The sequence below is a fragment of the Panthera pardus genome, unplaced genomic scaffold (genome assembly GCF_024362965.1).
Source record: "Panthera pardus isolate Hobbes unplaced genomic scaffold, ASM2436296v1 HiC_scaffold_24, whole genome shotgun sequence".
Classification (NCBI taxonomy): domain Eukaryota; kingdom Metazoa; phylum Chordata; class Mammalia; order Carnivora; family Felidae; genus Panthera; species Panthera pardus.
The window spans coordinates 62,715,204-62,728,379 of record NW_026526810.1 but is presented as its reverse complement, the minus strand read 5'-3'; the positions used below and the strand labels follow the sequence as shown (position 1 = coordinate 62,728,379).

Sequence of the window (13,176 nt, the reverse complement as noted above, 5' to 3'; positions counted from 1 at the left end):
GCTCCTCCCCTGCTTACTCTCTCTATCTCTCTCTCTCTAAATAAATAAACATTTTTTAAAAATTAAAAAATATAAATATGTCTTTACTTTTGAACAAAAAATGAAATATGTTTTAAATAAGTTTTCTCTTTGTTTTTCTAAGAGTAGTAATCACCATTGAAAGAAAGATACTTAAGCATAAATTAATTTTAAATAAATTTTAAACAAATTAAAGTACATTTCTATATCTTATCTATTCAAAAACAAACAAGACTCCTCCCAAAAATATGTGGATATGTGTACACATAATTGTGTAATTGAATTAAAAGGAAACTGAAACAACCACCAAAAACATGAACAGACTTGTGTGTGTGTGGTTAAACAAAAGTAACAAGAAAAGGCAGATAGAGACATATTATCATATTTCCTTCTCAGACCTCTAAAGCGTTGCATTCTGATCAAGAATACTTGATTTATGTAATACTTTGTAAGTGAAAATAAAAAGGTAGGCTTCCATTATTGTTTTGTTACCTAAAAGAATATTAATAATGTTGACTTTCACCCAATATAAACCCAGAACTTTGCTCATGTAACCACAGAAATTCTCGAGACTTCAAAATGTTTTTCTACCCTCCATTGAAACCCCACAAAACCAGCAATTCAAGGCTGGCTGTTCTGTCATATACACAGGTGGAGTATATCGGCAACCAGCTCATTTGTCTTGACTGGTCTTCTCTGACCACTCACCTAAGTCATCTGGCTCCTGAAGGGACTAGAAATAGCAATTTCGTTTTAAAATAATATAATTATTAAATTAAAAAGTTAGCCAAAGAAATGTTTTAAAACTGTGCTTAACTTCTATCAGTGGAACTTTTATAATTAATTGCACTGACCAGGTCTGTCTTTGATTTTAGCAAAAGGTACACTTTCAAGTGATTTTCTCAATTCAGAGGAACTCAGAAATTAAGAGGTCCCAAAGGAGCATAGATAGCTTGGGTAAGTGAAATTTTCCTACCCCAGAAGGTAGTCTCTACAATGAATATATACCTCACACTCTCACATGGATACTGGTCACAACAGAAAATGGATTATTTGTTTTGCTGCAATATGAGTTTATTTCAGATTCTAGTTAGAATACAGACAATACTTTATCCATGGGAAAAAATATGGTCAAATATGGGGTCTCTCTGATAGGAAGGTACAGTCTATACTCTCTAAATTTCTTAACTACTCCCTTAATTCCCTTCCTCTATCACATTTAAGACAATTTTACAATGTTTTAACACTATATTTCCATTAATACTAATTGGGATGGCTTGGAATTTTTGCAGTTTCCAGAAATATCAAGGGTTTCTTCTCCTAGCTACATTTGGGACTTCTGGACTCCATACAGCATCATAAAGAACACTTGCTATTCAGTCTGACAGCTCCCGAAATGCCCTGGTTGAGGAAGTATTTGGGTTCTCACAGCACCACAGTCATCAGGGGCTACAGTTTTTTCTGGATTATGTTCCAGGCACAGGTATGTAGGCATAAATAACAGAAATTTCCAAACATGGAAAAATGGACTGTTAATAATTTAGCTCAGGAAAAATCCTGATAGAAAATACGGAATGAAATCTCTCAAAAGTTGTAACAGTCAATAGTTACCGTGAGAATGGAATTATGCTTTTGGAAATGAAGAGTAGGAAATGCGGAATGATACCAAAGAAGGAGAAAGCACTGGAGTCACAAACATTGGGTGTGCATCCCACTCCCCACCCCAGCCACACTATTTCTCTGTTCTGAGACTTCCGACAGGTTACAAATGGGGACCAACCTCAGGACCTATTTCATGGGGTTATTGTAGAGATTAAGTTAGACAATGTAGGTGAAAATATAGTGGGTATTCAGAGAGATAGAGAGAGCAGGCAGACACAGAAAGAAACAGGGAGACTTAGTTTTTACATGGCCCTAAAATTCATAGTTCAAAACAAAAAAATAGGTATTGTCTAATTTCCTTCCTTCCTTCCCTCTTTCCTTCCTTTTCTTTCTTTCTTTCTTTCTTTCTTTCTTTCTTTCTTTCTTTCTTTCTTTCTTCTTCCTTTTCTTTCTTTCCTTCCTTCCTTTCTTCCTTTTTCCTTCCCCCCCGCACCCCATCCTAAGTTTTGATTCTCTTTGGGGAGTTCTGCTTTAAGTCATTTGATTTTACTATTATACCCTTGGAATCAAGATTTAATTCTCCCACCTAGGACATGATTGAAAATAAATTATAACAGTGTTATTAATATGACTATTAATATAGTTAATTTAGTAGTAATATTTTGTCTTTTGTAATTCAACTAAAATAATGTTAACAACTTTTAAAGCAAGTATTAGGTGAGCAAGCAGGCATAGGCTTTTACTTCTTTAGTATAACCTACAGAACCTATTTTTTCATCTATAGTGTCCAAAAGTGATCAGAGTACACAGTAAAAATAAATTCAATAAATTCTTGTTGACCACACTAGAAAATTAGAAGGCCCTCCTATATCTAGTACTTTATAACTCTGTCCTTATTTTTATTGCTGGTATCTGGTAACTCTTGTGGATTTAAACAACATCAACCATTTTATAATAGACAACAGTGAGGATAACAGACTAAATTAGAGGAAACCAGAAGCAGTTAGTGCCAAGAAAAATAATAGAATTATTATAGATACAGAGAATACTTTTCATAGATCTACTGACCATTTATATTTCTTCTTATGTCAATTACCTCTTCATTGGACATGCAATCTTATGAAGAGTTTTATTATTTTTGATTCATAGAAATCATAGTTCTCAGCCAAACTGAACTTTTCTCCAAACAAACATTCTTTCCAGAAGCTAACTCCAAATAGACTATTAACCGTGTTCCTTTTGGGCATTTACCTTTTAACTCATCTTTTCAGCAATAAAATAAGTATGATTATTATCATGATTATGAAACAATGGTTAAAAGTGTTTATTACAGCTCTGAATTATATAGAAAAAGAAAAAATGAAAAAAATACTGTATAGCTGGTTTCCAGCTTTGATAGAGGACTGTGAACACCAGTCATCATAAACTAGTAGGGGCTGCTGGAGATAATTGATCCATTGTAGCAGAGCCCTTCAGATCAAGAAATTTTTGAAAGAGAGAAGGTCAGGGAACAATCAGAAGGATATGGGAAAAAAATAAGGAGAAAGGAAAATGGGAAGAGAGAAAAGGAAAAAGGGAAAGAGAGAGAAAGAATATGAATCTCTTGTCCAGTTTTATAGGTTTATTAGATCTTTAAAATAATTTACGCAGCAAAATGACTAGTTTAAAGGAAAACTTAAAGTTTCTCTAACTTGTTGATAAGAAATATAATTAATTTATATTTTCCATTTACCCTGGTATTACAAGGGATAGTTTGGAAAGAACTATCTGCCAAAGATTGTTAGAAAGAACAGATTTCAAAAATCATGGTTTCTCAGGCTAAAGCAAATGAGACTGAATGGAAATAGCTTCCCGTGGATATGTTGGAAATGATGGAATTTACCTAACTCTGAAACTCCCATTTGTAACACACACAAAAAAACCTCTTTTCCTCAAGTAACTTGATGCATATCTCTCTCCCAGAGTTAATTATAAACTTTGGATTATTTTAGTCCACCCAGAGATTTCCAGATTTTAGTTTCTCAGAAGCCATCTTGTTTTGAATCAGAAACCTAACACCAGATTTTATATTCAATGGTCCCATACCACGTCTGGCAAAATGGCTTTAATACACATTTTAAAGTGCGATATTCAAAACTAAACCTTTCATGATGGCCGAGGTACACTTCAGGCTATAAGTAATTTCTTACAGGTTATATAAGCTTTGAATTTCATGAACAGAGAATATTTCTTCCTGGTGCTCATGATTTATCCTTTCTTTATGCCTAGAACATTTATTCTTTAACTGATTTTTAACTACCTTGTATTTGATTAGTTTATCTGCTCTTGTACTTAACTATGTTCATTAGTTAAAAAGTTTTGTCATTTTGTCAAAATAGTATTAAGATCTCTTTTTAAAAATGATTGATTCAAAAAATGATTGATTCATCTATTTATTCATTAAAAAATTAAGTCAGGGGTGTCTGGGTGCCTCAGTCAGTTAAGGGTATGACTCTTGATTTCAGCTCAGGTCATGATCTCATGGCTTGTGAGTTTGAGGCCCATGTCCGGCTCCACGCTGATAATGCAGGGTCTGCTTGAGATTCTGTCTCCTCCCTCTGTTCCTCCTCCACTCTCTCTCTCTCAAAAATAAATAACTTTAAAAAATTAACCTTCAATAATGTATTAAATATCGTGTCAGTTTTTCAAATTTATAAATAGAAACTATTTTTCTAACTTACAGCCCCTAAACAATGTCATTTTAAAAAATGTCACTTTACCTCAGGTCTACAGTATTTATTGAATCATAATTCTTTTTTTCTAAAGATTTTTTTATTGTTAAGTAATCTCTACACCCAACATGGGGCTTGAACTTACAACCCTGAGATCAAGAGTCACCTGCTCTATCAACTGAGCCAGCCAGGAATCCCAAATTGATCATAATTCTTGATTCATAACATACTCTCACTATTTTTCCATGCCCATTTTGTGTTTGCTTGTTTATTTAATGATAAAATTACACTGATGGAAACATGACCTAATACAAGATCTAGATAATTGATAACATACAACTGGTTATATGCTCATCCTTATGCCTACCTTTCACCTCCCTTCACTTAAGGTTACTTAGGTCTTACATCTTCTCTTTCTGTACAAAGTTTTATCATTTATATTTTTTCTGCAAAATATACATTATTTTTCCATTGCTCTTTACTTTATATAAATAGTACTGAGTGGATCCATTTTGGACTTTTTTTTCTTTCAGTATTATGTCTAAGATATGTCTATATCATTTTATAGCTGTAATTTGTTATAGTTCTGAATAATATTCCATTGTCTTGCTTATGGCGATTATTATAAATTTCTCTACATACACATACAAGAGTTTATCTTGGGTATAGAAATGGGAGTGAAATTGCTGAACCACAGAATTCATCAATATTGAGCTTTACAAGATAAACTTTTTTTCACACTGATTATATTAGTATAGACTTCCATCAGCAATGTAGAAGAAATCTTCTTGATTCACATACTGTTATTCATAAAAATGAATTTCCTGTCTTTCCTTCAGGTGAATTTAGAACAAACTAGACAAAACTGAAGAAGTAAACCAGTCTGTGGTGCCTGAATTTATTATTTTGGGGCTTTGTAATTCATGGGAGCTCCAGGCCTTTCTCCTGGTGATATTTTCTTCACTTTATCTTATCACCATTTTGGGCAACATCTTCATCGTGTTCCTAATTATTGCTGACCTCATCTCCACTCTCCCATGTACTTTCTGTTAGCCAATCTTTCGTTTATTGACTTCTGCCTTTCCTCAGTCACTACCCCTAAAATGATCACAGACTTTCTCAAGGAAAACAAGACTGTCTCCTTTGAAGGCTGCATGTGTCAGGTTTTCTTTGGACATTCTTTGGAGAGGGTGAGATATTTCTGGTTGTGTCAATGGCCTATGACCGTTATGTGGCCATCTGCAAGCCACTCCATTATTCCAGCATCATGAACAGACAAATGTACATTGGGTTCGTGGTGACATCATGGATCATTGGCTTTGTGCATTCAATAAGCCAACTCACTGTGATTATAAAGCTGCCCTTCTGTGGGCCCAGGGAACTGGCTAGCTTTTTCTGTGATATTCCATTGGTGACCAAGCTAGCCTGCATAGACACCTATATCCTAGAAATGTGGATAAATGCTGACAGTGGGGTACTGGCAACCATTTGCTTCATTCTATTGTTAATCTCTTACTCATATTCTGTTTACCATCTGTCTTTGCTCTAAGGATGGGACACTCAAGGCTCTCTCCACCTGCACTGCCCACATCACAGTGGTAGTGCTCTTCTTTGGGCCTTGCATTTTTACTACCTGTGGCCACTCAGCATCACCTGGGTGGACAAATTTCTGGCTGTGTTTTATGCAGTCATCACACCTCTCCTAAATCCGGCCATGTACACTCTAAGGAACCAAGAAATCAAAAATGCCATTAAGAGATTATGTTAGCATATGGATTTCTGTATTTCAGGGCCTCATGTTAACAGAATGTGTACTATAAGATCTCTAAATTAGCCATACCTGTCTTATTATTTGGTACTGGGAAGCATTCCCCAAGTCACATATGGAAACAGGTAACAGTTTTATGTCAATTCTATTTTATTCCATAATCACTTGCTAATCACTGAATACAAAATGATTTCCTGTCTGGAAAATTTGGCCAGTGTCTATGACTATGATGTTGGTTGTGCTCCAGAATAAGTTAAAATTAATAACAATGTTAATGTTATTTACTACTAGTCGTGTTGCTACTTCAGCACCTTATCTTAAAATTTCCTGTTAAGCTAAGCATTTCTTTGAGCAAAGCACTTGACATAGATCTCTAAATTTTGATCAACAGGTCAGTGTATGGAATACTGCTCTTTATTTTTATAATGGGTAAATTAGTCTTTCAATTATTTAAAGCTCTAGCTACCTTATCTGAAGAGACCGTTGGAAAGGTAGTAACTATTATTCATCATCCTCAGAAAAAAAAGAATCATAATCATAATCTGAAGAGAGTGTTGTCCCCGCAACCTCATATTTTAGCCATCTGTGAAACAATATGATTCTCTTCAGAAGATGAGCTAATTTAAATACAAAGATGGATATACTAACAACCTTTGGGGATTTTGCTTCATCTCTTTTTATTTGTAAATGGGTTAGAAAGTTCATTATCTATATCAGATTAAAGCAGGGAAAAGTGTTATGAGAGTGAGGTCAAAAAGTCTGATTTTAGAACAAAGTATCCATTCAATTATCCAGGGTTCAGATGGCCTGCAAGCAACTGGATTATACACAAAGTTTGTGAATTGTTCATTACTACATATAATATAACTGATGAGGGACAGAAGCAGGGAAATGTTCACCTTTAGCCCAGAAGGCTGATCTGTAGCCTGCATAGTTCCAATATGGATCAAATACCTGCTAGTTCCTACATTCTTAAAGGGTCTCGTGACTGCCTGTACATCTCGCCAATAATTAATATCAAGCTGAATAATAAGCACCAGAGAAATCTTGCAAAAGTAATTTTACGGGTAGAAATTTGAAGAATACATTTATGATCTAATAGTCCTTGCAAGGCCCCTCCCCCTTACACACTAAGCATACAACCACCAGCTTCATACAGCAAAAGTGCAGCCCTTTCTGTCCTCGGGTCCTGTCCCAGGCCTATAATAAAAGCACTTTTTGCACTGAAAACATCGCAAGAATTCTTTCTTGGCCATTGGCTCCTAGCTCCACATCAACAACTTTCTTAAGAATTCTTCCTACTCTGTGTTTCAAAAAGGTATAGAAATTTTCATCTCCTTATCTGAAACCCATGGATCCAGATATACTTCAAATTTCATATTGTTTTTTTAATGATGAATTGAGCAGAAATTTTATTTCTAAGCTCATCAAAGATGATTACAAACACAAATCAAATATCCTTTTAAAAATGTTCCCAATTAAATCAAAGGTACATCATCAAAGTAAAACACTTGTGACATTAAGAATTCATTTAGGCTGTAGTACTTTCACATTATTTTGTTTTTAATCATTTGCAATGTTCTGAAGGTCACATTTAAACATTTTGAAGACAAGAAATAATATAGTGTTTTTTTAAGGTACAACCAAAACTATAAAATAGAGGAAATTAAGAAGACAATGACCAAATCTGCTGCATACACAGGATGGAGTAATCTAATATACATGAATCTTTCCAAACAAGTTTGCTAAAACACAGCTCTCATGATTAGAGAGAGATTTAGAAAAATCAAGACATCATTTGATTAATAAAGCCTATTCTTCCCCCAATTTTCTACTTGCTTGTATTCATTTACAAACTGTAAATTCATGAGAAAAGAACACGTTTTGTTATGGTATAAAAATCTTGGGAGGCACCTGGGTGGCTCAGTCAGTTAAGTGTCTGACTTCAGCTCAAGTCATGATCTCACACTTCATGAGTTGGAGCCCCACTTTGGGCTCTGTGCTGACAGCTCAGAGCCTAGAGCCTGCTTCTGAATCTGTGTCTCCTTCTCTCTCTGCACCTCCCCCGCTCACACTCTGTCTCTCTCTCTCTCTCAAAAATAAATAATCATTAAAAAAAATCTTGGGAAAAACAAATTACAAATATTCAAATTTTTAACAAAAATGTTTTCCTTCCCAAAATGTAAACATCCATAAAACAAACATAATATTCCAGGTATAGAAACACTAGTAATTCACTTATAAAAGACGTGTATTTGGTGGTAACATTTTTAAGTATAAAAGCACTTTACAAAACAAATCAGGCCATTATTATTTAAAGTCTACTCCTTCACCCAGTTTCCTTTATCTGAGTAGACACTCATCAATTTCTGTAGAATTTAGGCTCTAGGACCAGGCCACAGGAAAGATCTGAAATATCTAAACGTCATTTGGCTGGAGAAAAGCGTTTTCTTGAGACTGGGAGGCAGTCATTCATCACTTTGTGCTTAAGAGCCTTCCTCAGCAAACTTCTTCCCTACAGTCTTTAGAAGAAAGCCCAGAATCTGGGCTCCAGGGGTTGCTTCCAGCTGGAACACCTACCAGCAGGGCATCTTTACAGGCATTCTACATGCAGTACTATTGAACTCTGTGGCCATCTGCTGAGACCTTGATCCTTCCCGTGTCCACCTCCTGCCAGAGCTGCTCCGCCCCCCACCCCCTCTGCTCTGAGGGGCATTCATGCTGGCCCAGGAAGATAGCTGTGCCGCTGGGCTCCCAGGGAGGGGACCAGGCTCCAAATTTCAAATTGTTTTGTAAAGGTAACATGGTCCTGTGTATTTTTGTAATATTCCAAAAGAGAGGGTCTCAGGCACAAACCCTTATATAAAATAATTATTATTTCTGTGTATGTGTACGCATATACCTATATACCTTCTGATTTTTTTTTGTCTTTTACATCTCTGCACATCAATATGGGTATCTATTGACTTGTCTTTGAATCCACTGATTCTTTCTGCTGTGTTCACTCTGTTTTTAAGTCCACTTAAATTCATAATTTCAGGGGCGCCTGGGTGGCTCAGTCGGTTGAGCGGCCGACTTCGGCTCAGGTCATGATCTCGCGGTCCGTGAGTTCGAGCCCCGCGTCGGGCTCTGTGCTGACAGCTCAGAGCCTGGAGCCTGTTTCAGATTCTGTGTCTCCCTCTCTCTGACCCTCCCCCGTTCATGCTCTGTCTCTCTCTGTCTCAAAAATAAATAAACGTTAAAAAAAAATTAAAAAAAAAAAAAATTCATAATTTCATGTTGCTTTTACAGTTCTAAAATATTTGGTTCTTTCTTCAATATTCCATTTCTCTTAAAATTTTTATAGTTTTCTCTATTTTTTGGCTTTGTAATCTCTCTCTTAAAATATATGATTTTTTTTTCCTCTTTACTAATTTCAACAATTGAGCCGCCCTTGTTCTTAACTATTTTCCTCTTAATTACGAGGCATACATCTCTGCTTCTTTGCATATTCCTATTTTATGTATTTTAGGGACATTTTTATAAAAAAAAATCATATAGATCTGACAAAATATTCCTCCAGAAACTATTTACTGTTTCTTCCATGAGGCATAAAATGTTGTTATAATCACTTCAATCCAATCAAGTACTGGCTTATTTGAATCGGATTGTAATTTTTACAAGTCTCAGTATACTTGTGATTTGTGCCTGCTCCTTGGATATATCCCTTCCAAGTCTTATTTTTTTTAATGGGTTTTTTTGTTGTTGTTGTTCTGTTTTGTTTTTTGAGAGCACGCGTGCGCACAAGTGGGGGAGGAGCAGAGAGAGGGAGAGACACAGAATCTGAAGCAGGCTCCAGGCTCCTAACTGACAGCACAGAGCCCAATGAGGATCTGAACCCTGAGATCATGACCTGAGCCTAAGTGATACACTTAACCTAGGAAGCCACCCAGGCCCCCCTCCCTTCCAAGTTTTACTTATGATTTTAATGGTTCTCTTGTTCTTCAGTCTTAAAGATTTTAGGTGATTAATTTTTGCCCTTCAGAATTTTTTTTTAAGATTTTTAATTTGTACGTAATCTCTATACCCAATGTGGGGCTCAAACTCACAACCCCAAAATCAAAAATCAGTACATTCTGGCTCTATGACTGAGCTAGCCAGGTGCCCCGTTCTTCAGAATTTTTGAGCTTAAAAATTTAGTCTTCTCTCTTCTCCGCTTGCCTTAAAAGTATGGCAAATTCCTCACTCAGAAATCTGACTTTATGTTTGTCCTTTTCAATGTATTGTACCCAATAAGAATCCATTACAAATATAAATATTAAACAACAAAGTAATAACGAACAGGAAAAATATAAAATATTACTGATTGTATAACCAGAAAGAATCACAAACACTCAGGACACAGAGTCCTTTTATACTCTAGGAGTGAATTTGTCTTGGTCTTCTTGTTATCAAAGCGAAATATAAATTAAATTAGTTTTGCAATTTCTACAGATTATACACACAAATGCACAAGCACATGTATACTTGAAACCAATATCTTGAATAAGAAAAGAGTTACCCAAGACAAGTTACTAGAGAAAAATTGTCAACAAACAGTTTGGACAGAATAATTATTGGATAATAATAATATCAGCCATTAAATGATCACATTAATATCTATTTGACATTTAAAGAATATTGGCTGGTCACAGACATTAAGTCAGAATTTCAAAAATTGTGAAATAAGATATATAAATATAATATATATTCTATATTTATAATAAAGATACATTTTTCCCTGCCCTAAGCCAACTGGAGATGGCATGAGTCCATTGGAATTGGGCAAGCAAGGGTAAGAGTAGCAGCCACAGGCCAAATATATGAAACACGCAGTTTCTGAGGCTCTCCCTCTTGTTTTCCCACCCACATATTTCAGTCTTTCCTTATTACACTGCCTTATCCATATTCTATTAACCTCACACTCCCTTTCTGTTCCTTCTTCCTCCAGGAACAAATGGGTATCTATTTAAATACTCTCTCATATATTTTTTGTTTTTCAGAAAACAATAAAATTGAATCATTCATATCCCAGGTTTAAATTGAAGGAAAGTTGTATAATTCATAGTTCCCTCAAAAGTTTGAGTATGTTAGCTTCAAGTAGATTAATTTGAATCCAGACAGTCTAATGTCTGAGGCCATGCTTTCAGCAGATTCTAAATCTATAATCTAAGCTTTTCATCAACTTCCCATACTTTTCCTAGGGCTTTAATTCAGTTTTCAAACAACTTGTTAACTAGAGAGTTAATCTGATAGTTCAATGTACCCTCACAATCAGTGATCTATTCTGAATATTATAAAATGGTAACTTTAGAAAAAAACAACCCCAAATTTTGTATTTTTTTAATATTTATTATTGAGATACAGAGAGAGACAGAGTGTGAGCAGGGGAGGGGCAGACAGACAGGGAGATACAGAATCTGAAGCAGGCTCCAGGCTCCAAGCTGTCAGCACAGAGCCTCACACAGGGCTCGAGCTCACAAACCGCGAGATCACGACCTGAGCCGAAGTCGGACACTTAACCAACTGAGCCACCAGGCACCCTGTAAATTTTGTATTATTATTTAAGCATTTGTATTACTTGAAGTTGTCTGGAAATGTATAGAGTAACTTGTCCTCTTGTGAATTATTTAGGAGATCATTCTCAAACTCAGGAATTGACTACTCAGTCTTTTCATTGCCATCTTCATGTCCTTGTTCCTCAATGTGTAGATAATGGGATTCAGAATGGGTGTGATCATAAAGTCCAAAATGGCAAGAAACTTATCCACTGGCACTGTGGGAAATGGCCACACATAAACAAAGATGCACGGTCCGAAGAACAAAACCACCACAGTGATGTGAGCTGACAGAGTAGAAAAGGCTTTAGACAAACCACCTGAGGAACGTTTCCATACAGTGACCAGGATGAAGATATAGGACATGAGCAATAAGAAGAAGGTGCCCATGGAAATGAACCCACTGTTGGCAGTAACCATGAATTCCATTCTGTAGGTGTCTGTGCAGGCAAGTTTGATAAACCAAGGAAGGTCACAGTAAAAGCTATCTATCTCATTAGGACCACAAAAAGGCAAATGGACAACAAAAGCTACCTGGACCACTGCATGAATGAGGCCAATAACCCAAGCACCGGACAGAAGCAAAATGCACATCTGTGGGCTCATGATAGTCAGGTAGTGGAGGGGCTTGCATATGGCCACATATCTGTCCAAGGCCATGGCGATGAGCAGGACCATCTCAGATCCACCCAGGACATGAAGGGCAAATATCTGGATGACACAGCCCTGAAAGGATATGGTTTTGTACCCAGAGCATAGGTTATGAATCATCTTAGGAACTGTTAAGGTAGAAAAACACAAATCAATGAATGAGAGATTGGCTAAAAGGAAGTACATGGGGGAATGTAAGAATGGGTCAAAGGTCACTGCAAACACAACCAAAAGGTTTCCCAGAACAATTGTTACATAAAACACTGCAGAGAAAGCAAGGAGAAAATGCTGCACTGGTCTATAGGTAGAAAGTCCCAGCAACACAAATTCAGACACTGGAGAGTAATTTGACTTATTCATTGACCTTGTGTTACCTGAAAGGAACAAATAAAAATAATTACAAAAGGATGCACCAGAGCTACTGAAAGAAACAGATGTCACTGGGTTTCAAATTCTGACATTACAGAAAAAATTTCACTCTTGGTCACAAAAGTCCTTTGAAAAAAAGTCATACAATAATTTATTGATTTAACAAATGTTCATTGAGCAGCTACCATGAAGACCTATGTACCTGGCACTGTGCCACATTCTGGGATATAATATATACCCTGTCTTCATGTAGTTTGTAGTCTAGTTGTGAAGCTAGGCATTAAATAACTAATCATATAAGTGGATGATTATAATGGTGATAAGTTATTTGAAGAAAAGAACAAAGGGCTATGAGAATTGTAAGAGCTCATAGCAGTGCCATCTGCTATGACCTGGAAGAAGACATTTGTGCTAAAATCTAAATGATGAATAGGAGTTAAATAAGTGAGGAAGATAGGAAGAGTGATCTACTCAGAGGAAA

The 13,176-nt window shown here is 36.0% G+C and overlaps 1 protein-coding gene and 1 pseudogene across 1 annotated transcript; one reads left to right on the top strand and one right to left on the bottom strand.

Moving 5' to 3' along the window:
- Positions 1-1,414: 1,414 nt before the first annotated feature.
- LOC128772814 (olfactory receptor 4K3-like) lies at positions 1,415-6,099 on the top strand (annotated as a pseudogene).
- Positions 6,100-11,747: 5,648 nt separating this feature from the next.
- LOC109255612 (olfactory receptor 4F6-like) lies at positions 11,748-12,686 on the bottom strand. Its single transcript, XM_019430443.1, has one exon. The coding sequence runs from the start codon at positions 12,684-12,686 to the stop codon at positions 11,748-11,750; it is 939 nt and encodes a 312-aa protein (XP_019285988.1).
- Between the last annotated feature and the right edge of the window lie 490 nt (positions 12,687-13,176).